The following is a 25,262-nucleotide window of genomic DNA, read 5'->3' as shown; positions in this document are numbered from 1 at the left end:
AGCGCATGGCACATAGTAGGTGCTCCATAAATATTTGTTGAGTGAATGAATTATCATGCCACTCCCCTGTTTATAACCATCCAACAGCTTCCCATGGATGTTAGAATAAAACCTATGCTCCTCACAGAGGCCTACAAGGTCCTGAGTGGCCAGGTCAGTTCATGGACCTCACCTTGGGTCTCCCTCCTGTGCTAGACACAATGAGGTTCTTCAGACACACAAAGCACCCAGTTTCCTTGAGGCCTTTGCATATTGTATTAGTTATCAACATTGTATAAAAACTACCCCAAAGTTTAAAGGCTTGAAACAATAAGAATTTATTGGCAGGGTATGGTTGCTCATGCCTGTAATCCCAGCACTTTCTGAGGCTGAGGTGGGTGGATTACCTGAGGTCAGGAGTTCGAGACCAGCCTGGCCAACATGGTGAAACCCTGTCTCTACGAAAAATATAAAAACTAGCCAGCATGGTATCAGGCGCCTGTAATCCCAGCTACTCAGGAGGCTGAGGCAGGAAAATCACTTGAACCCGGGAGGTGGAGGTCGCAGTGAGCCGAGATTGTGCCACTGCACTCCAGCCCAGGCAACAGAATGAGACTCTGTCTCAAAAAAAAAGAAAAAAAGAGAAAAAGATATTGCCCATTCAGGAGAACCTTCCCTACCTTCCCCTGTTAACCTCTCAAAGCCTCTGTATGGAGCCCCACCCCTCGATAGCGCTTGTTGCAATTCCAACCTGCCTTTATTGGGGCAACCATTTGTCAAATGCCCTCCAGTAAGGGGAAAACGCGATGAGAGCAGGGATTTTGGCTGCCTCATTCTCTGTTGTGTTCCTTAACACTCAAGACTCATCACGCAGTATGTGCCCATTATTATGTTTGCTGACCAAGTGAGAGAATCAGAGACTTCAAACGGTTTGCTCAAGGCTACACGTCTAGAGATGGAAGGAGCACTAGAATCTAGGCCTTGTTACTCCTGATCTAGAATTGGCCCCCTGCCCCAGGACACAGTTGGTTCTCCAGACTTCAGTCACAGCAACGTCCACCCTCATTTCAGAGTTCCCTTTATTCCATGTTCAAAAGGGTCCACTACCCACAGGGCAGTATCTCCTTTTTAAAGTTATATGCTCCTTCTTTTATCTTTGGAACAAGGCAGAGTGAAACAAAAGCGATTTCGAAATTATACTTCAATCAGTGCCTGAGCAGCAGTTTGAAATCTTAATGATTAGGCTGTACTAATGATATTGACTATCTATATATAGCATACCTAAGCACTTTACTTACATTTCATTCTCAAAATGACCCGCTGAGGTAAGTAACAGTATTATTCCGACTTGACAGATGAAGAAACTGTGACTCAAAGAGGTGACAGTCAAGTCACCTCTTTGTACAACATTACCCAGTTGGTAACGGCAGTGCCAGGTTTGAACTCTAGTCTGACTCCAATGATGGAGCATTTAGCACCCCCCCTTTTTTTTTTTTTGAGAAAGAGTTTTGCTTTGTCACCCAGGCTGGAGTGCGGTGGTACAATCTCAGCTGTCTGCAGCCTCCGTCTCACAGGTTCAAGCAATTCTCCCACCTCAGCCTCCCGAGTAACTCAGCCTCCAGAGTAGCTGGGATTACAGATGCCTGCTACCACACCTGGCTAATTTTTGTATATTTAGTAAAGATGGAGTTTCACCATGTTGGCCAGGCTAGCTCAAACTCCTGACCTCAGGTGATCTGCCCACCTCAGCCTCCCAAAATCTTGGGATTTCAGGCGTAAGCCACCGCACCTGGCCCTTAGCACCACTTTTGTGGTCAGCTATAGTCTCCATGACAATGAACCAATGAACAATTGAGTAGACAAAATGTTTGCCACCCCCAAAGACTTGTAAGGGGGTGTTTTAGAATACAATTTGTAATTGTATAAATGTTCTTTGATGCAAATATTGGTTAGATGGGAATTTTTTGAATTGAAAAGAATGACAATGCCAAATGTTGGCAAGGATGTGGAACAACTAGAAATCATAAATCACTGGTGGGAATGCAACATGGTGTAACCACTTCAAAAACCAATTTAGGCCAGGCATAATGGCTCACACCTGTAATCCCAGCACTTTGGGAGGCTGAGGCAGGCAGATGGCTTGAGTCCAGGAGTTCAAGACCAGCCTGGGCAACACAGTGAGACTGTATCTCTACAAAAAGAAAAGAAAAAGAAAAAGCCAGGCATGGTGGTGTACCTGTAGTCCCAGCTACTCAGGAGGCTGAGGTGGGAGGATCACCTGAACTCAGGAGACAGAGGTTAAAATGAGCCAAGATCATGCCATTGCACTCCAGCCTGGGTGACAGAGCAAGACCCTGGCTCAAAAAAAAGAAAAACAAATTAGCAATTTATTGCAAGTTAGACATACACTTGCTATATGACCCAGCAATTCCAATCCTAAGTATTTACCCAAGAGAAATAAAAATATGCCAACACAAAAACTTGTACATGAATATTTATAGCAGCTTTGTTTATATAGTCCCAAACTGAAAATGACCCAAATGTCTCTCAACAAATAAATGGATAAACAAATAGTGTTACTTCTATACTATGGAATACTACTCAGCAGTAAAAATGAACAAACTACTGGAACATGCAACAGCATGGAAAAATCTCTGAGTACAAGAAGACAAACACATAAGAAACATACTGTATGACTATATTTATGAGAAATTCTAGAAAAGACAAAGCTAATGTATAATGGCAAAAAGCCAATCAGTGGTTACCTAAGGCTACCTAAGTGTGGGAGGAGTTGACTGCAATAGGACATAAGGGAACTTTTTGGGGTGATAGAAATATTCTATATCTTGACTGGGGTGGTGGTTACACAGGTATATATATTTGCTAAAACTCATCAAGCTGAATATTTATGATGGTAGATTTTATTCACGACAATAAAGTTGACAGAGGCTTTGGGAAAATGCACAAGGATTTCAATAGCAGCATTACTGTTAGGACAAAACATTTGGGAAACTGTTCATGAACAGGATCACGTGTCAGCTCTCTTGTTCTTTACTATCAGAATAGCAAACTTTTGGAAGGAAATGTAGCTGATGCTAGTGCGGACCCTCTACTGCCCCCTGGGCCTTTACTAAGAGCTGCACTTCTCTTCCTGGAGACCCTCTGGTGGCTGAAGCATGCATCAGGGAGGCCAAAATGCTGGAGGGTCAGTATCCCTGAAGTACCCCTCATCCGGTGTCCAACAGGAGTTGGTGTGTAAGTGCCCCAGCTCCCTCACCTGACAGGTGGAGTAACTCTGAAGTGGGTATATCTCCAGAGATCCCCTGCAGAATTGAATTCCAGTTGCCCATAATGGTAACTGGCTTCATGATACTCTTTTTAACTGGCTTCCCTCCCTTCCCTGTCTCATCCACCTACTCCCCTACTATTGTCTTCTGCATCTCTTAAATAAACTATTTTCACTTGGATCCATGTCCAGGGTCTGCTTCTGGGAAACTCAAATTAAGACCAATGGATAGTACCAACGGTTGGTAAAGATAAGGGAAAATGATGGGAGAAAGAGTGGGGCAGTGGCGATTCTGCAAACACCTGTCATTCTTGGCAAAGCAAGTCCTTACAAAATTCTAATGTAGGACGATAAGGGGGCGTGTATGAGGATGTCCACTGTGGCACTATTTACAGTAGTGGGAAGTTGTGTGCAATCTAGGTGTCCATGACTAGGAGAATGGATAAATAAAATGTGAAGGATGTAAACGGTGACTACACGTATGGCCACTACCTTTGGAAACATGGCTGGATATTAACAACAGTGATGGGGTGGTGGGAGGGAATATACAAAAATTGATGAGTAACATTAAACACACATTCAGAACATTATCTGTTTTTATAAAAAGCATATACAGGCTGGGTGCAATGGCTCACACCTGTAATCCCAGTACTTTGGGAGGCCAAGGCATGAGGTTCAGTTGAACCCCAGAATTCAAGACTAGCCTGGGCAATATAGCAAGACCTCATCTCTACTTTTTTTTTTTTTTAAAGTTATCTACGCCATACCACACCGAATGCATCTGATCCTGTCTGACCTTGGAAGCTAAGCAGGATCAAGCCTGGTTAGTACTTGGATGGGAGACCCCCTTAAAATAGCACTGTAGGCTAAAAAGAAGGGAAAAAGGCACATATACCAAAAACGTAAGAGTAGGGTCACTGTCTTTCCCATTCATGGTTCTTCCCCCCTTGCCCACCAGGAGACATTTTACAAATGTCTGGAGATATTTTGTTGTCACAACTAGGGAGGAGGACGCTATAGACAACTAGTGGGTAGAGCCCAGGAATGCTGTTAAACATCCTATCATTCACAGGACAGTCCCCCACAACAATTACCTGGCCCAAATGTCAATAGTGCCAAGTTAAGAACCCCTGCATTCCCCAGCCCCCAGGACAGCATTGCTAAATGAATTATGAATGAATGAATGAAGAAATGAATGAAGAAATGACGGTAGCCCCGATCAGCTGGTAAAACGGGAATAGAGAGACACAGCATGATTCTTGTACATTTGGGAGATTTTGGAGGTGTGTTACACAGAATTTAGGGTGATAGCCCCTGTCTTTTCAGGAGAGGGTGTGTTCTGCCCTTGCCTGGAGCTGGGCACAATCCCATCCACTTGGGGCCTCAGTCACCTCCAGCCTGACTCCTCACCTCCCCAGACCACCCCCCCAGTTTGGGAGTCCTCTGAGCTGCCAGGAAGCCAGGGTGGTTCCTTCGGGCGGGGAACTTTGCATGGCCAGGGTAGTTCCTTTGGTCGGGGAACTTTGCATGGCCACGGTGGTTCCTTCGAGAGAGGAACTTTGCATGGCGTCTGAATGGAGCAGGCCTGCGGAAGGGAAACCGCTGACCACAGACAGGCCTGGAAGTCTCGGGCCGCGGCGCTGGGGAGGGCCGGGCCAGAAGGGAGGGGTCGGAGTGGTGGGGGAAGTGGATTACGATGCTTCCGGGGTAGGGTAAAGCCTTTCCAGGGTGGGGTTGGAATCTTTAAAGACTGTAGCAGGAATCCTTTGATAGGTGGGGTTAGGATCTCTGAAGGGCAGGGTTGGAGTCTTTGGACCGGTGGGATAGGCCCCTGGGGATTAAAACTCTTAGGCTGCAGGAGATTGGGATTGCGCAGGAGCAGGAGCGGTATTGGAACCCTGGGGTTAGTGTTCTACATCTTTAAGGCAGGGTTAGAATCCACTGAAGTGAGAGTTCGGATCTTTCCATTGGGCAGATTAGAATCTTTGGGGGCAAGTTTAGTTTAAAAATCCTTTGGCGGGGCGGAGGTAGGATCTTGGGAGCATGGGAGCGGGTGCTGGGGTTCTTAGACGGGCGGGTTCGAATCCCTAGGGGTGGCATTTGGGATCCTTCGGAGACTGCGGTAGGACGCTGGGCGGTGGGATGGGGAGGTGTTAGGGAGAGTAGAGCGGAAGGAATGGGGGTTAGCATCCTTGGTAGACGCGTTAGAAGCCTCCGACGGATGGTGCTAATTGTTTTTGTTTTCTCTCTTGGTGGCGGGTTTGGGATCCTGCTTGCAGGAGACCGAGGCTATGACCCTTGGGGAGCCGGTTAGGATCCTGGGGTGGCTTCTGAATCTTCGGGGCGGTGTTAGGACACTTGGGGCGGAGTTAGCATCGCTCGGGGCGCGGCTAAAGCGCCCAGATGGCCTGCGGGCGCCACCGCGTCCCTGGTCCCAGTCCGGGAGCACGTCGGAGGCTTAGAGGCGACTGGGAAAGGACCCAGACAGTGCAGGGCGAGACACGCCCGCGGCACCAAAGCCCCTCCGAGCGCCGCCCCCGCCTCTAGTTCTAGAAAGTCAGTTTTCCAGCACTGGCACCCCGGAACCCCGGGGGCTGCCGACCTGGGGGGGCGCTCGAGCTGCGAGGATCCGGGCTGCCCGCGAGACGAGGAGCGGGCGCCCAGGTGAGTGCCGCGCACAGGGGACCGGGAATATCCGGCCCGCGGGGGTGTCCCAGGCGGCGGAGACAGTCCAGGGGAGTGGGGAGGGCTGGTTACCGGTGCTGCTGAGGGCAGCCAGGGGAGACGAGACGGGAACGTCGGGGGAACCGCGGGTAGCCTGCGGGATAAGGGGTCGACAGCCAGGGGAGGGTGCCCAGGAGAGGGGCGGCACTGCTGCGGACTGGTGGATGCCCGGGGGAGGGGAGGGGAGGCCTGTGCAGTGACTTTATCCACCACTTCTCTGGGCTGTCCAGGTTCCCCTTCTGCGGCGGGGTGGGGGGGTGGATTTTTTTAAAATTTTTTTAACAAAAAAGAAGAAGGAAAGGATGGGGCTTCACAGAGCCCGGGAGGGGAAGGCCCTTACGGTTCCCGGTGGGGGCCGGGTCACGCCGGGTTGGCAGCCGGCTTGGGGAAGGGGGCAGATGGGCAGAGGCCTGACGTGTGAGCCACACCCAGGCCGGCTGCAGCTGGTCGGCTCTCTGCCCCTCCTCCCACAGCAGGTCTAGGTCAAACCCCTAAACCTGGCCCAAGACTGCTGCATGCCCTGACACTTTCCTCCTTGTTGGACGAATTCTCCCTCTCAAGATTCTGTAAGCCAGAGCTATGAAGTCTTTCTTGCAAGGATGCAGGAAATTGGAGTATGCGAGAGGTGGTGCCTGTGAGAGACAGTTAGGCTAGTGGGTAGGGGAGGGGGCTTCTAGAGGCAAACTGCCTGTTGGACCTGGTGTAGAGGATCTGGCCTTTCTTTGCTTCTGTTTTCACAGCTGCAGGATGGGGAGAGTAATAGTACCTCCTTCACAGGGTTGTTTAGAAGATTAATTGGGTACTGAAGGGGCCGGGTAGGGTGACTCACTCCTGTAATCTCAGCTTTTTGGGAGGCTGAGGCAGGTGGATCTCTTGAGGTCAAGAGTTTGAGACCAGCCTGGCTAACATGGTGAAACCTCGTCTCTACTAAAAGTACAAAACTTAGCCGGGCGTGGTGGCACGTGCCTGTAATCCCAGCTACTCCGGAGGCTGAGGCACAAGAATCACTTGAACCTGGGAGGCAGAGGTTTAGGTGAGCTGAGATCGGGCCACTGCACTCCAGCCTGGGCGACAGAGACTCTGTCTCAAAAAAAAGAAAAAGAAAAGAAAAGGTACTGAAGGAAAGCTCTGAGAGTACTGTCTGACAGTACACAGGCTTGATGTATCTTAACATTGCCCTAGCTAGACACATGGCCCTGCGTTCTCAGACTTCAGCCTACATCAGCATCACCTGGACTGCTTGTGAAAACACAGATTGCTGGGCCGAATCCTACAGTTTCTGATTCAGTAGCTCTGTGCAGGACGCTGAGAACTTCCATCCCTGGTGATGCTGCTGCTGCTGATCCAAGGATGACACTTTGAGAACCACTGGGGTAGCCTATGCCTGGCACAGAGAAAGGCCTCAATACATATCAGTTGCCTTATCCCATGGTTTTTTCTTTATGGTCCTTTTTTTTTTAGGGGAGGGGGTGACAGGTTGAAATACAGAAAAGTGAAGAGAATAATATATTAAATATCCCAAGAATCCACCATCCAGAATTAACAAATGATAGCATTTTGTTGTGTTTGCTTCAGATTTTAAGAAATTAATTCACTAAAAGTAACAGAAAAATTTGAAGTCTCCCCACCTTGTGTCACTCTCAGTCCTGTTTCTCTGCCTCCCAAGAGGCAACTGCTGTCATGATTACAGTCCTTCCAGGCCGTGCCTTTAAAAATGGATTTTGTGTAAATGTATGCATAAACAGCACATATTATTGTTTTGTGTGCTTTAAAAATGCTATCTATGCGGTGGCTCATGCCTGTAATCTCAGCTGCTCGGGAGGCTGAAGCAGGAGAATGACTTGAACCCGGGAAAGCGGAAGTTGCAGTGAGCCGAGATCGCGCCATTGCACTCCAGCCTGGGCAGCAAATGCGAAACTCCATCTCAAAAAAAAAAAAAAAAAAAGCTATCTAACTGTGAAACTTTTCTGCAATTCTGAGAAAGGGGATAGCAGAGGAGCATATTTGCCCCTTCTTATCATTAAGTTGTCAAAATCTATACAGGATGAGAAATAGAAAATAGAGGCCTCATTCATTCCTTCCAGCTACTGCAGAGTATCCCAGCAGGTGACCACTCTACAGTATTTCTCATTTCCCTGTGGATAAATACTCAATTTATTCCTAGGTGTACACTACAACAAACAATATTGCCAGGAGCATCCTAGATATGTAGCTTTCGGCCCATGTACAGGTGTTTCTTGAGGAAAACACCAAAAGGATGGATGGCTCCCCAGAGAGGGCACCTGTCACCCTCCCCTTTGTGTGACAGGAGTACTGAAGCCCGAAGGGTTACCTAGGGACTCTGGGGCAGAGAAGAGAAAAGAATATTGCTCTGCTGACCTCCCAGCTGTCTCTGGATCAATGGCCCTTTTTCCAGGCCTCATGTTCTCTGCTGTAAGGCGCTTCACTTGCCTTACTCACTGCCTGGCACTTAGTAAGTGTTCAAGAAAATGGAAGCATGAATCTTTTGAGGGAACAATAACAATATTTTCATATATCTTTATGTAGTCTTCTCTATGCACTTTTAAATTAACATAATTAATATAATGCTACACATAGATTATATTTATCTTATTTGCTTTGTATTACATTGTAGCATTTTCCAGGTCATTAAAATGTTCTTAAATTTTTAGTGGCTGCATAATATTCCACTGTTTGCCTGTATTATAATTTGCTTAACGTTTCTAACAGAGCAATCTTTTTTTTTTTTTTTTTTTTGAAACAGAGTCTCGCTCTGTTCCCCAGGCTGGAGTACAGTGGCACGATCTTGGCTCACTACAAGCTCTGCCTCCTGGGTTCACGCCATTCTCCTGCCTCAGCCTCCTGAGTAGCTGGGACTAAAGGCGTCCGCCACCACGCCCAGCTAATTTTTTGTAATTTTAGTAGAGACGGGGTTTCACCGTGGTAGCCAGGATGGTCTCGATCTCCTGACCTCGTGATCCACCTGTCTTGGTCTCCCAAAGTGCTGAGATTACAGGTGTGAGCCACTGAGCCCGGCCAGCAATCTTTTATACAGTTCAAAATTTTTAGAAATATTTTAATTGAGGTGAAATTCACATAACTTTATAAAATTAACTATATTATTTTTAAGTGAACAATTCGGTGGCATTTGGTATATTCACAACATTGTACAAGCACCTCTCAGTAGCTCCTAAACATTTCCATCACCCCTGAAAAAGGAAACTTTGTACCCATTAAGCAATTACCCCCATTCCCCCATCCTCCTGGCGACCACCAATCTGCTTTTTGTCTCTATGGATTAATTTATTCAGGACATTTAATATAAATCGAAGCGTACTATGTGACTTTCTGTGTCTAGCTTCTTTCACTTAACATTATGTTTTCCAAGGTTCATCCACATCGTGGCAACTATTAGTGTTTTACTCCTTTTGTGGCCAAATAATATTCCATTGTATGAATATTCCACAATTTATTTACCCATTTAACTGCAGATGGAAATTCGGGTTGTTTCCACATTTTGACTGTTGCGAATAATACTGCTATGAGCATGCATGTATTTGTTTCAGCACCTGTTTTCAATTCCCTTGGGTATATACCTAGAAGTAGAGTTACTGGTTCATACAAAAGTTCTGTCTTTAACTTTTTGAGGAACTGCTATGCTGTTTTCCACCATTTTACATCTCCACCAGTAACATACAAGGGTTTTGATTGGCTTCACATCCTTGCCAATGCCTACTGTATTTATTATTACTATTATTATTATTATTACCATTCTAATGGGTACAGAAAGCATGAATCTTAAACTCATTCAAACCAGGCTGCCCTCTGGGGGTTCTTACCCCTAGGAAGTAAGGCGAAAGTTGTCTACACTCTAAGGACTAGCCAGGGCTTGGACTTTAAACTCTCCTAGAAAGTACATTCTACAAGAGCACAAACATGTTTGTCCTATAAACCACTGTATCTTCTAACGCCTGGCACCTGGCACATAGTAGGGCCTCAAAAAGCCACTGAAGGGGCAAACGTAATGAATGTTGGACAACCTCCTCCCTGCCTTGCCTGAGATATTTCAGCTGCTCTCCCCCAACACCCCTCCACCCACAGTGATTATTTTTAATTAGTTGCTAACATTTAAATTCAGGAGAGCTCACATAATCTGGATTTCTGTCTCCTAAAAAATTAGAAGAGTTAGCAGCCCTGAGACTAGAACCCAGTTCTCCTCAGACAACCTCAGTGGAGCCGGGGACTGCCCTGGGCTGTCCAGCTCGCACGGCCCTTGCCAGGCCCACTTACCTCATGCGCAGAACCCTCCAGGTCCCCCTGTAGTCATTTGAGTTTTCAAACCCCACCCTTTGGGTCATGACAAGGCTTCCTTTTTTAAAGAAAAGGAACATGAAGGCCCGGGCGTGGTGGCTTAATCCTGTAATCCCAGCATTTTGGGAGGTCGAGGCAGGCAGATCATCTGAGCTCAAGAGTTCAAGACCAGCCTGGGTAACATGGCAAAACCCTGTCTCTACAAAAAATACAAAAATTAGCTGGTTGTGGTGGTACATGGCTGTAGTCCCAGCTACTCAGGAGGCTGAGGTGGGAGGATCGCCTGAGCCCAGAAGTCGAAGGTTGCAGTGATCTAAGATTGCACCACTGCACTCCAGCCTGGATGACAGAGCAAGACCCTGTTTCATGAAAAAGAAAAGAAAAGAAAGAAAAGAAAAGAAAAGAAAAGGAAAGGAATGTGAAGCCTAGAGAGGGTAAATGACTTTCCCAAAGTCACACAGCAAGTTAGTGGCACAATCTCTCTCAGCCTCTGTCTTTCTTTCTTACATCTTTTTTTTTTTTTTTAGTTTAGTTTTCTTTTTCTGTACAAGTCATCAAGCAATCAGCTTCTGCCTTTCTAAATAAACCCCAACCATATATTGGTCCCCACCCCATTTCTCTAGTTTCCTCCCCCACAGGACTGGGAGTTTGAATGTGCTTTCAGAGGAGTGGGTAATGATGCAGAAGCAGCCTGTGCTTGAGTGTAAATGTGCCCTGGTCTTGGCCCCTGGTTGTGGTCCCACAAGCTGCATCCTCTGGATGGCACTGTGCTAGGATGTGCACTCCTGACTCTCCCCTCGGGTCACCTCCCTGAGTTCCAGGCATCACCCTGAAATCCTTTGGCCCAGGAGATATAAGTGCAGCCAAGAGAACAGGAGTCCCCGCCTCATCTCTACCAGAGAAATGAAGAACAGTCAGTACAGCACAGTAGACGACCCCGAGTCTGAGTGCCAGCTCTGCCAAAGACAGGTTGTGATGCACTGGGCAAATCTCTTCCCTTTCTGAGCCTCAGTTTCCACATCCAAAAAAAAATGGAACTGAGGCCAGGCGCAGTGTAATCCCAGGACTTTGGGAGGATGAGGCAGGTGGATCACCTGAGGTCAGGAGTTAGAGACCAGCCTGGCCAACATGGTGAAACCCCATCTCTACTAAAAATGCAAAAATTAGCTGGGCATGGTGGTGAGTGCCTGTAATCTCAGCTACTCAGGAGGCTGAGGCAGGAGAATGGCATGAACCTGGGAGGCAGGGTTGCAGTGAGCCAAGATCATGCCATTGCACTCCAGCCCGGGCCAACAACAGCAAGACTCCGTCTTAAAAAAGAAGAACTGAGAAGGATACTACTCGTGATTCCTGCAGCATGATTCCCTTTATGTCAAAACACACAGACACACAGACACACAAACACACACACACACACACACACAAGTCCATCATAGCATATATGTCTTAGTTTGAGTTTCTCCAGAAGCAGAGCCTAGGCAAGATTTCAAACCCAAATAGTTTGTTTGAGAGCTGATTCCAGAGACCCTTCTAGGGGAGTAAGGAAGTGAGGCAGGGAACAGGAGGCAGTCAGTAAAGGTGTCTTCTCAGTCCAGTTACCACTGCAGGCACCTGGAGCTCAATTCCACTGAGGAACTGTGGGAGCCAGGGTAGAACAGACTCGAGAGGTGAGGAAACTGGGATATTTGTCCACCCACTCTTGTCTTTAGTTGAAAACTACTCCTGGCAGTGTGATAATTCTCTAGCACTTTCGGCTTGCCAAGCCCACAGGCAGAGCAGGCACCCAGTAGCCACAGAGAAATCTCTGAAGGTGCCGACAGCTGGAAGTCCAGCCAGAACGTGCGGAAATGGTAAAGAGTGGAGCGATAGAGGCAGGGCACTGACAGCCTCTGCTTCAACATACATGTTTGTAAATGCAGAGGCAGAGGCTGAGGCCAAATGCTGGCAGAGGCTATCTGGGTCGGGGAAGAGGTGGCCATGGAGGGCTTAGAGAATTAGTAATCCAAGAGTGTCCTGAATGTATCTGTAATGTTTTAATCTTCCTTCCTTCCTTCCCTCCCTTCTTTCTTTTTCTCTTTCTTTCTTTCTCTCTCTCTTTCTTTCTTTCTCTTTCTCTTTCTTCTTTCTTTCTTTTCTTTCTCTTTCTTTCTTTTTTTACCTTCCTTCCTTCACCCTCCTCCTCCTCCTTCTCCTCCTCCTCTTTCTCCTCCTTTTTCGTCTTCTTTCTTCTTTCTCTCTTTCTCTCCTTTCCCTTCCTTCCTCCTCCTCCTCCTTCTGCTTCTTTTTGCTTCTATTTTTTCTTTCTTTCTTTCTCTCTCTCTCTCTTTCTTTCTTTTCCTCTCCCTCTCTTTCTTTTTCCTTTTGAGACAGGGTCTCACTTTGTCTCCCAGGCTGGAGTGCAGTGACGCTATCATGGCTCATGCAGCCTCAGCCTCCTGTGCTCAAGCGATCCTCCCACCTCAGCCTCCTGAGTAGCTGGGACCACAGGCACATGCCACCACACCCAGCTAATTAAAAAAAAAATCTTGTAGAGATGGGGTCTTGCCATGTTGCCCAGGCCGGTTTTAAATTCCTCGGCTCAAACAATCCTCCTGTCTTGACCTCTCAGAGTGCTGATATTACAGAAGTGAGCCACCATGCCTGGCCTGTAATGGTTCAATTTTTTTTTTTTTTTTTTTTTTGAGACGGAGTCTCACACTGTCACTCAGACTGGAGTGCAGTGACGCGATCTCTGCTCACTGCAAGCTCCGCCTCCTGGGTTCATGTGATTCTCCTGCCTCAGCCTCCTGTGTAGCTGGGACTACAGGCGCCCGCCAACATGCCCGGCTAATTTTTTGTATTTTTAGTAGAGACGGGGTCTCACGTCTCACCGTGTTAGCCAGGATGGTCTCGATCTCCTGACCTCGTGATCCACCCACCTCGGCCTCGCAAAGTGCTGGAATTACAGGCGTGAGCCCCTGCACCTGGCCAATGGTTTAATTTTTAACAAGAAGGATGCACTAATGTTTTACTAGGTGGTAAAAGGTCATTTTAAAAACAAAATACATACCCTTCAAAAATGAAAGAAACTGAGACCTGGAGCTTTGTCAATTATTTAAAAAAAGAAAAAGTAAAAGGATCAGCACATGTGTTACTGTGGCTTTGAGGATTCCATTTGTGGAGGACAGGTTTGGGGGCAGCTGACCTCTCAGTATCACAGCAGGTTAAAGTGAAAAGTGGCCCTGGTGGTGAACTGGCCACTGTGTCCTCTCTGGAGGAGGAAACGTCCACTGAGTAGCAGCCAAGGAAAGACTGCTCCTCTCCCAGCAGAAGCGAGCAAATGTGCATCACCCTTCTCAGTTTAAACGTATATTTATAGCTATTGGATTTCTTTTTGTTTGTTTGTTTTTGTTTTGAGATAGGGTCTCACTCTGTTGCACAGTCTGGAGCGCAGTGGCACAATCTTGGCTCACTGCAATCTCCGCCTCTCGAGTTCAAGCAATTCTCCTGCCTCAGGCTCCCAAGTAGCTGGGATTACAGGTGCCCACTACCACACCCAGCTAATTTTTGTATTTTTGGTACAGACAGGGTTTCACCATGTTGGCCAGCCGGTCTCAAACTCCTGACCTCAGGCGATCCACCCACCTCAGCTTCCCAAAGTGCTGGGATTACAGGCATGAGCCATTGCACCTGGCCTATTTATAGCTATTGTTTAGACAGGAAATCTGGGGGCATCCAGCAGGCTAAAGGGGACTTCATTCAATAAGAATTTATTGAGCACATGCTGTGTTCCAGTTTTACATACTGGGGATATAGCAGTGAACACAACAAAGTCCTTACTGTCATATCTCACATCCTAATGGTCAGATGGATAATAAATCAACAGGTGATACATTAGGTGTGTTAGTCCAGGTCCTTTTTTACTTTTTATTTTATTTATTTTTTTATACTTAACTTCAGCATACCCTGAGATGGTTCAAGTCCCTTTGAGAAGCAGACTCCCATAGCATTAAATGTGCAAGACATTTATTGGAGGAAATGTCTATGAGAGAAAATGGGAAGAAACCAGGAGAAGACAGGAGAGCCATCAGATATCGAGGCACCTCTGGCCACGAATGAAAAAGAAAAGGAAGGAAAAAAGGAAGGAAGAAGAAAGGAATAAAAGGAGGACGTGTCTTGGACTGCTGTGCCATTTTTTTTTCTGTTGTTGCTTTATTTTGTTTTTTTGAGACAGAGTCTCACTCTGTCGCCCAGGCTAGAATGCACTGGCACAGTCTTGGCTCACTGCAACCTCCACCTCCCGAGTTCAAGCAATTCTCCTGCCTCAGCCTCCTGAGTAACTAGGATTACTGGCATGCACCACCATGCCTGACTAATTTTTGTATTTTTAGTAAAGATGAGGTTTCACCATGTTGGCCAGGCTGGTCGCCAACTCCCGACCTCAGGTGATCTGCCCACCTCAGCCTCCCCAAGTGTTGGGATTACAGCTGTGAGCCACAGTGCTCAGGATGACTTACATTTTAAAAGACTCACTTATTTGTAAGAGGCAGAATAAGGATTCAAACCCAGCTCCGTCTGACTTCAAATCTCATGCTCTATTTTCAAACTGCCCTGCCTCCTGCCTACCTTGGAGATAAAATCATTCCAAGGAGGTTCACAGTTGCTCTGGAATTCTGAAATTGACCAAGGGATCCAAAAGTAACATTGAACATGCTATGAGTTTCATATGTGGTTGAATAAGTGGTTGAAACACATGCATCTCAGAGCCAACCCTATGGCTGAGCCAGGCAAATGACCAAAGGCCCTGAGTTCTCCTTCAGTATGTTGCTCTGTCGCTTGCCATCATGTGAGCCAGGGCCCACACAGCTTCTTGGGGCTGTTACTCCACCTGTCCAACAAAAATGCTGATCTCCCAAGTTTCTTCCTGCTTGCAAAATGGAAGTTTTGAGCTCTGTGAGAAAGAAGCTGAGGCTCAGTAAAGGGAAGAGGTGGGAAGTCAGGAGTTACCCCTAACTGTTTATTAGGGACAATAGTCACTCAGGGATAAAGACAGTTCATTCAGAAGATAGTCAGGGAACCTGAGGAGAGGGAGCTGCTAGACTCTGCACCCATAAGGCACTGCTCAGGAAATCGACTCCTGTTGGGGAAATACTTTTTTCCCACCCCCATGGCTGAGCTGTTCTGAGAAGAGAAAGTTCCTGTAACTGAACAGCCTTAAGCCCTGGGCCCCCACGGTCTGCCTTCTTGAGAGTTCTGTTTGGGTTCCTCATTCTCCCCTTCCCCTTCATCGCCCACAGCCTCTAGGGCTGACCTCAGTGGATGATGACAGGCAGGAGAGCTGAGTGCCAGTTGGACCTGCCACTGACTAGCCGGGGGACCCACTCTCCCATGGGCTTCCATTTCCCTATCTGAAAAATAACTTCATAATTCTGCTCTGTTGACTTTAGCCAAGTATGATGAGGCCCATAGAGAGTAGAACATAATACATCCATTCCGCAAATGTGTATGGAGAGCCTATTAGATACCAGGCGCTTCTTTTTTTAAGACAGTCTTGCTCGGGCTGTAGCCCAGGCTGAAGTGCAGTGGCATGACTACAGCTCATTGCAGCCTCAACCTCCCAGGCTCAAGTGATCCTCCCACCTCAGCCTCCTAAGTAGCTGGGACTACAGGCACATGCCACCATGCCCAGCTAATTTTTTTTTTGGCAGAGACAGGGTCTCGCTATGTTGTCAGGACTGGCCTCGTGCTTCTGGGCTCAAAGCAATTCCCCCACCTCGGCTTCCCAAAGTGCTGGGATTACAGGCATGAGCGCCTGCACCCAGCCTCTATAACCAGACCCTTTTAAGGCATAGCTGCAGTGCCATCAGCTTAATGAGATCCGTATTCCTCCCATCCTCACCTACTCTAATAGGTTAGTACCATCTTACCTTCTCTTCTACCAAAACCTGGTATCAGGGAGGTCTTTGCCATCAGTCATTCACACTTAAGTGTGAATCACAATCCCTTATAAGAAATCCCCCTGCACTCTTTGGGCAAGACTCTTCGATGTATAAGGGGGAATAAATCCAACTCAAAACTGGCTCAAGCAGAAGGAGGTTACTGGAAACTCCCTGAGATATCAGCTTCAGGCAAGGCTTAATCCAAGGCTGGGAGTCTATATTTCTCTAATTCTTGACTTTGCCGTGCTGCTGCAGGCCTTTTTTTCCAGCTAGAAACCAAAGGCTGGCTCTTGTTGGCCAGAATTGAATCACATGCCCATCTCTGCTTGCTTGCTTGCTTGCTTGCTTGCTTGCTTGCTTTCTCTCTCTCTCTCTTTCTCTCTCTCTCTCTCTCTCTCTCTGTCTCTCTTTCTTCCTTTCTTTCTTTCTTTTTGAGATAGAGTCTCACTCTGTCACCCAGACTGGAGTGCAATGGCGCGATCTTGGCTCACTGAATCCTCCACCCCCCAGGTTCAAGCAATTCTCCTGTTTCAGCCTCCCAAGTAGCTGGGATTACAGGTGCCTGCCACCATGCCTGGCTAATTTTTTGTATTTTTAATAGAGATGGGGGTTTCACCATGTTGACCAGGCTGGTCTTGAACTCCTGACCTCCGGTGACCCACCTGCCTCTGCCTCCCAAAATGCTGGGATTACAGGTAGGAGCCACTGCGCCCAGACACCCATCTCTGCTTCTATTACTGCAACACTCATTGGCTAGATTTGGTTACAGACCCACCTCTACAGCCAGGCGTTGGAGTCAACTCTATCCCAAGCCGTAAACTGAGACTAGGGGAGGAGTAATTCCCAAAGGAAAATTGGACAACTGTTGTTAGAAGAAGGGGGAATGGATTCTATGCAGGAAAGAACTGCAGCTGCTTCTTTCAGAGAACTTCTCATCCAACATCTCATTTCACATTTGGAGAAACTGAGGCTCAGAGACAAATTGAGACTTGCCTAGGGTCACACAATGAGCTTATGGCAGATATGGGACCACAATCCAGGGCTTCACACCCCCAGCCCTTGCAGGCTTCTGCTTAAGCATAGAAGCTCCCAGAAAACCATCTCCAGCCCACTGCATGGATGCTCAGGCAGGCCCTGGCCTCTCCCCCTTGAGCTTGACTCTGAGAGCACAGGCCGAGTCTCTGAGGCCTCCACAGCCAACATGGTGACCGTAGGAAGCAGCCAGGCACAAGCAAGCTGACCTCTCTCATTTCCCTCAGCAGAGGCTGAGGTGATGAGGAGCAGGTTTCAGGTTCCCAGGGTCAGCAGTGGCCTGAGGAAGTGTCTTTACCAGGGATCAGCAGTTCTGAGTGGGTGTGCAACCAGGCGGGCTACTTCTGCTCTCAGAGCCTGCTTTTGAAGCACATTAGATGAGAAATGCATATGCAGAAATTTTACACAGTCCTTCACATCCCTAGTCACATAGGACCTCAGGCCAAGCCTGAGAAGCAAGGCCTCCTATTTAGCAGGAAAGAAAAATAAGGCTCAGAGAGGGCAAATGACTTGCTCAAAGTCACATCCCCAGTCAGTGGCAGAACTGTGATCCAAACTCAAGTATTCTGACCCCCAAGTTCAGCCTTCATTCTGCTACATTGGTGGATCTCAAATTTTAGTGTATATACTAATTTCCTGCAGAATTGTTAGAACTACAGATTCCAGGCCCTCACTCGCAGACACTGGTTCATTCAATCCAGAGTGTGACCCAAGAATATGCAAGAATCAGTGAAGACTTTTTGAGTTCAAATGGCAGAAACCCAACTCAAATTGGCTTAAGCAAAACTGAGAATTTATTTGCTTGTGGACTGGAAAAATCCTGAGGTGTATAGGCTTCAGGCACAGCTGGATCCAGGTGCTCAATTTATCTTCAGGAATTACTTAATCTCCATACCTCAGCTCTGTTGTCCTCTCTGGTGGCTTCACTCTAAAGAAGCTTTTACCTTGATGACGTTGAGGTGGTTTCCAAGAACTCGAGGTTCCTACATCTCAACAATCCTTGTAGAAAGAGGGTACTTTTTCCCTAATTTTTCCAGCAAAATCCCAGGGCAGACTGCCTCAGTGAGGAGGACGAATATGCCTATAGCTGAACCAATATCTATAGCCAGGGGGCCAGAGGATATGGGATTCTCTGATTGGCCAGGCCTGTGTCAAGTTGCCAATCCCTGAAGGCAAGGGTGGGATCCGCCCCACCAAACCTCATGCACTAAGTGGGAGAAGGCTGGTTCTCCAAAGGAAAATCCAGGTACTGTTATCTGATGAGGGACAGATGCTGAGGAGGCAGGAGCAAAAGAGGTTCTCTAGGCTTCTTGGCTAGAATGTTCACATGAATCGCCTGGGAACCTTGTTAAAATGCACATTCTGATTTGGGAAGTGGGGCCTGAGATTCTGCATTTCTTACAGCTCCCCTATGAGGTTGAGGCTGCTGGTTCTCAGGCTAGCCACACTCTGAGCACCATATTGCATTTCTAAACTCACTCAAGCCACTTTGTCACAAGGCACTCTGCAGAGAGGCCCTGGACTACATAAACCTCTTTCTTCCATCATTCTCTCCCCACTTTCACCCCATTGCCTGTTCCCAAACCCACCCAAATAATATCCGCGCCATCTGTTTGGGAACCACTCACCAACATACCATAAATTCTGCTGACAAATCACAGTTGAAGAAATTGTCCATTGTGCCCTCCAGTGACTTCTTTTTTTTTTTTTTTTTTTTTTTTTGAGACAGAGTCTTGCTCTGTTGTACAGGCTGGAGTGCAGTGGCATGATCTTGGCTCACTGCAACCTCTGCCTCCCAGGTTCAAGCGATTCTCCTGCCTCAGCCTCCCGAGTAGCTGGGATTACAGGTGTGCGCCACCACACCTGGCTAATTTTTTACATTTTTGTAGAGTCAGGGTTTCACTATATTGGCCAGGCTTGTCTCAAACCCCTGACCTCAAGTGATCTGCCCACATCGGCCTCCTAAAGTGCTGGGATTACAGGCATGAGCCACCGCACCCAGCCCCAGTGACCTTCTTATGAGGAGCCACAGAACAAATTATCTTGAATTTAGTACTCAAAAAATACTTGTTTCTGTCAACAGACAAATTGTTGTGCTTCCTGGGATCTTATGGTGATGTTGTACAAGTTTCCATTTTTATCTTGGCTACTAGGAAGCTCAGAGATAAATCTAGTACTCAATGGTAGTAGCAATCCCATCCTGGGCTTCTAGTTCAATAATCTTTCTCTTCTATATGGTGCAGAGTACCCTTTTTGAGACTTGCAGTGCTCTGTATATGGTTTAATATTATAAGCTCCCTCAAATCCTTTTTGGAAGTCAGTTCTTCTTTGGAATATTCTTGACTTTCCCCCAGTCTTTATCTATTCAGATCCTCCCTGTTCTTCAAAACCCAGCTCATTATCTTGCTGCTCAATTATTATTATAAACAGGTTGCTTTTTATACGAATTTATTAACATACACATAGGCACATACATTCATTTTACAAGAGTGGTTTGATGTTGTTGTACATGTTTGCAGTTTGCGTTTTTCACCCAATAAGTATTTTAGCAACCTTTGCATGGCCCCTCCTATCTTTAGCACTCCCTAAGTAGCTTCTTTTTCTTTCATTCTTAAAATTGTGGTAAAATACATATAACAAATTTTCTGTCCTAATCATTTGCAAATGTACACTTCAGTGGTATTCAATCCATTCAGAATGTTGTGCAACCCTCACCATCATCCATCTCCATAACTCATTTCATCTGAAACGCTACACCCATTGAACACTAACTCCTCATTTCCCCTTCCCCTAACCCTTGGCAACCACCATTCTACTTTCTGTATCTCCTAATAGCTTCTTAGTATGTGGCTTCAGAATGTAATTGTGTGTCCAGTCTCCCTTTCTCAACTCGGTCGTAGGAACTATGTCCTGATGCTTTTCTTTTCTTTTTTTTGTTTGTTTTTTTGTTTTTGCCCTATCTTATGGTGCTGATGGATGCCTTTACTTCCTACTACATAAAGCGTGGCACGCCAGGCATGCAGCCATTCACTCACTCACTGTGCATGACACTCCTACTGTGTGCCAGGAGGCACTGGGCTAAGCACTGAGGAATGCAGGCGTGAGCACCAGCCTTTCCTGTACTGCAGTGATGGGAGCATTCTCTCTCTGCATGTTTGGATATGGTAGCTCTGAGCCACAGACAGCTGTTGAGCACAGATGGAGTCATAACTGAGATGTGCTCTAAGAGTAAAATCCACACTGAGATGTGAAGGCTTAGTACAAAAAAAAGAATGTAAAGTATCTCATTAATAATTTTTTATTTATTATATGTTAATAATTTTGATATATTGGGTAAAATAAATACATCTTGAAATTAATTCACTTGTTTCTTTTTACTTTTAAAAACCTGACTGTAAAAGAAATTTTTTTTAATGAAAAATAGGCCGGGCCTGGTGGCTCACGCCTGAAATCCCAGTAGTTTGGGAGGCCGAAGCGGACGGATGACCTGAGGTCGGGAGTTCAAGACCAGCCTGACCAACATGGTGAAACCGTGTCTCTACTAAAAAATACAAAAATTAGCCAGGTGTAGTGGCACATGCCTGTAATCCCAGCTACTCAGGAGGCTGAGACAGGAGAATCACTTGAACCCGGGAGGCAGAGGTTGTGGTGAGTGGAGATTGTACCACTGTACTCCAGCCTGGGTGACAAGAGCAAAACTCTGTCTCAAAAAAATAAATAAATAAATACAATTAAAAAAAATAGAAACTAAAAATAAATTTAAAAGGGAAATAAAAATAAATAATTTTTTAAAAAGGAAAAAATAAAATAAAATTTTAATTTTTAAAAATCTGGCTGTAGAAAACTTCAACTTATATTTGTGGCTCGCATGACATTTCTGGGCCTAGTGACCATGAACATGGACATTTCTGATGCCCGGTCCACACCAGGCAGTGGACATGGTTCTCTCATTTAGGGGGACAATCACATTTTACACAAATTTGACTCCTGCCAGTGGATCACTTTTAGAAAAATCACACTTTCAGCTGGGCATGGTGGCTCATATCCCAGCACTTTGGGAGGCCAAGGTAGCAGGATCACTTGAGGTCAGGAGTTCAAGACCAACCTGGGCAACATTGTGAGACCTGCCCCCTTCTCTGCCTCCTGTCTCTGCAGAAAATACATTTTAAAAGATTGACCAGGCATGGTAGTTTGTAACTGTAGTCCCAGCTACTCAGGAGGCTGAGGTGGGAGGATCACTTGATCCTGGGAGGTCGAGGTTGCAGTAAGCACCACTGCACTCCACCCTGGGTGACAGAGTGAGACTGTCTCTGAGAAAACAAATCACGCCTTATAGTGAGAAAATGGAACTCATGGGAACTCCCTATTTTAAAAAGAGCGAACTTCTCCAGTGTTGCAGTATCTAGGCTTGTGAGTCAGAGGAATTGCAAAGTGTGCTTGCTTCATGCTCTGGGGCAGTGCCACGTCTGCCAGTAAACAGAAATGGTTGTGGTTAATGTTTCTGCAGCGCTTACTGCATGCTGGGCACTTTGACACTCATCAACTTGCTCAATGCTCACCACCACCCTGTGAGGTAGAACCCTCGCCACCCTTTCTCAGAGGTGGCCTTGGATTGTGAATGAACACAGGTCTTCCGAGACCCCTCCCCCGGGACCCTGTGACCATCTTGAATATGTACATTGATCACGTAAGTGAAGCATACGAGGTGCTCAACACGTGTGGATTGGGAATCACAACGCTCGCAGCTGCAGATTGGTGGGTGCCCAGAGAGACAGAGTGAGCTGTCCTACCTCACACAGCACTGCTCTTCCCAGAACATCTTTATGCTGACCAAAACATATGAAATGTGAGATCATTTTATGTCATACATGCCACACAAGATGCATGTTTAATTTCCCAGAACTGTCATAGACATTTATCTCAAAGAGAGGTGCTGGTTTCAGTTTTAAATGCATGCAAGTACATTATAAATCTGTGATTAATTGTGATAATTTTTCAAATTAATGATCCAGCACTCCAAGAGTCTGAATGTGTTCCTTACTTTATTTCCAAAAGACAAATGAAGCAAAACTGCTCAAGTCTTGAAGTGGCAAATCTTTCCCAGTTCCCACCAGAAGAGGCAAATCCTTGTAAATAAAAGGAATCTTTTTTCGTTTTTAAAAGTAACTCGTCTAAGCCTAGAAATTTGGGTGGTTTTTTTTTCTTTCTTTTTTTCTTAAACCACAACACATGTTTATTTTAACAAGATAAATATAACTGAGTTCTAACTGCTTTAGAAGAAAATGGCAATTGTGCAGAGATGAGAAAAGCAAGCACTTCCTTATGTGGTTGTCACAGCCTGCCTTCTCAGCAAATGTGTGTGCACATTTTGAGAAAAGAAGTGAAACATTTCTTCCACTTTTACAATTATGTTTTTACTCTACTCGGAGTAAATGTGTTTTGTTTAAGCATCCTTAAATTAATTGAATACAGCAGCAAAGTCTGCAAGCTCTACCTCCAAAATGTTCCCCAAACCTGTCCAATGCTTAACTCCTCTCTGCCCTCACCCCGCCCTGGGCCACCATCATCTCATACCTGAACATTTCAGCAGATTTCTCACAGGGTTCCCTCCCCTGCTCCCTACTGTCCACGCCTCACTCAGTCACCGGTGGGATTATTTAAAGTGCAAACTGAATTCCATCATTCTCCTGTCAGAAACTTTCCATCATCCTTAGAATAAAATCCAAAGTCCTCCTGGCCCTACAGGGTGTGGTGGCCTCATCACCACCACCCTCTCCCCTGCCCATGAGCTTCAGCCACACTCTCCTGCTTTCAGTGCCTCCAACTTCTCTCCAAGCACATGCCAGCCTCAGGGCCTTTGCATTTGCTGTTCCCTCTGCCTGGAACACTTTTCCCTCAGAGTGTCCCCTGACTGGCTCCTTCGTGTCATTTAGGCCGCAGGTTCTGTATCCCCTCCTCTGAGAGGTCTTCCCCAAATGCCCTGCCTAAAAGGGCCAGACCTGTTGTTTCCCGTAGCACCCTCTCTTATTGTCCTCACACTTTGCACTAACTCAATGTGTCCTGTTATTTGTCCTGTCATTTATTTGTTGGCCTGTTTTTGTCTCTGTCTCCCATCTGGCTGCAGTTGAGTTCCTGAGGGCATGAACTTGCTTCCCTTTCTCACAGTTTAGAAAAGTGCCCAGTAAATGTTAGCTGTGTAAATGGATGAATGAATTACCAAATAACTCAGAGAGAGACAGAGAAAAAGAGAGGAGGAAGAGGAAGAGGACGAGGAAGAAGAAGAAGGAGAAGAGAGAGAGGAGGAGGAGGGAGGAGGGGGGAAGGAGAGGAGGGGGAGGAAGAAGGAAGGAAGGAAGGAAGGAAGGAAGGAAGGAAGGAAGGAAGGAAGGAAGGAAGGAAGGAAGGAAGGAAAGGAGGGAGGGAAGGAGTTATAAGCCATTTACAAAATGATACCAGGAATACAGTGCCTTGACAAACTAGATTGTTTGAGCCATGTTATGTGACCTCATCTTGTTATTTAATATAAAAATGGCAATTTATCATCTGATAACACTGTAGTTTTTCTGTAGTGTTTGCTCTGAGCCTGACACTGCACTGAGTGTTTCCCCACCATAGGTCTTATTATTGTCCCCATTTTGCCGATGAAGATCCGAGAGGTGGGTAGGGGGCAGGAAAGTGGTCAGTGAGGTGTTGGTGGGGTGGAGGGGCCAAGGATCAGCCGAGGCTTTCTGACCTGAGAGCCAGCAGTGCCTACCACCTGCTCTGCCCCCCAGCAGCTCGACCTGTTACATTTCTGTTATCCTCATGCCATCCTCTGAATAAACACCCATCACGCTGGTCCTTGGTACCCATGACAACGACAGCTTGTCAGCCCTGGGCCAGTGCTATGGCACGTGGACATGGGGAAGCCCAGAGGTGGCAAGGATGGAGTGGGCTCCGTGTGGGGACGATGAGGGTGCATGGAGCTGGAAGGGGAATTAATACTGGGAAGGCCAGTGGGAGCCAGTCTGGGGGCAGGGGACCTGGAATGCCAGCATCAGAAGACTTCCCCGCGTGAGGCTCTTGGTAACCGGGGCTTACCTCCCTTCTGTCTGCTGCAGGATGGGGTGCATGAAGTCCAAGTTCCTCCAGGCCGGAGGCAATATATTCTCAAAAACTGAAACCAGCGCCAACCCACACTGCCCTGTGTACGTGCCAGATCCCACATCCACCATCAAGCCGGTGAGTAGGGGAGGTCCCAGTTTCCCTGTGGGCTGCCAGATGCTGGCCCAACATTGCCCTAACAGCCTCCTGTCTTCCCAAGGCTGGGCAGGGTGAGCTTGGAGTGAAAGGGAGCTGACTGGCCACCAACAGTGACCTGACTCGACTCTCCGGGATGCAGTGCCAGCATGCATAGGGACAAGGAAGTCACCTCTCTTTTCCTGCAGCCCAGGTTTGACCCGTCAGCCTGGGCTCCACCAAACAGGTTGAGTGAGCATCTCAGGCCTCAGGCCTGGGCGGAAGCAAAAGCAGTGCTGAGAGTAATGAGTGACCAGTCATGATAGCAGCTGAAGTGACCATGTAATGGCAGTATCAGCAGCACTGCAAAAATACAGTAACAATTGCCATAGTAATAGTACCAACCATAATGACACGAGTATAAGACCAAAAGTAGCAGCAGGAACAACAGCAAGAGTTGAAAAAAGAGAAGCAGTCATGCTAGGAGAGGTATTTACCAACTTCTTTTATGTTTATACAGAGCTCACTATGAACCAAGCACTGTTCTAAGCCTTTACGGTTATTAGCACCCTAATCCTTACAATAATCCTACTGTGTGACACACAAACACGTTCTTCTCAAAAATGAAACCACAGACCAGGTGCAGTGGCTCATACCTGTACTCCCAGCATTTTGGGAGGCTGAGGCAGGAGGACTGCTTGAGCTCAGGAGTTCGAGACTGCATGAGTTATGATCACACTACTGCACTCCAGCCTGGGCAATACAGGGAGACCCTGTCTCTTTAAAAAAAAAAA

General features: G+C 46.8%; 1 protein-coding gene across 2 annotated transcripts in view; it reads left to right on the top strand.

Moving 5' to 3' along the window:
- Nucleotides 1-5,636: 5,636 nt before the first annotated feature.
- The window catches only part of HCK (HCK proto-oncogene, Src family tyrosine kinase), a 53,284-nt gene continuing 33,658 nt past the window's right edge, over nucleotides 5,637-25,262 (top strand). The window contains exons 1-2 of one of the 2 annotated variants that reach the window (XM_011959967.1): nucleotides 5,637-5,929; nucleotides 24,351-24,471. In XM_011959967.1, coding sequence (XP_011815357.1) covers nucleotides 24,352-24,471 — 120 coding nt within the window. In that variant the 5' untranslated portion in view covers nucleotides 5,637-5,929; nucleotide 24,351. Of the gene's footprint in view, nucleotides 5,930-23,013; nucleotides 23,033-24,350; nucleotides 24,472-25,262 lie in introns of those variants that run through there. The other variant, XM_011959975.1, reaches the window with a different exon arrangement.

This window comes from Colobus angolensis, unplaced genomic scaffold, assembly GCF_000951035.1.
Source record: "Colobus angolensis palliatus isolate OR3802 unplaced genomic scaffold, Cang.pa_1.0 Scaffold114, whole genome shotgun sequence".
NCBI lineage: Eukaryota > Metazoa > Chordata > Mammalia > Primates > Cercopithecidae > Colobus > Colobus angolensis.
Note: the sequence above shows the minus strand (reverse complement) of the source record. Positions and strands in the feature narration are given on the sequence as shown.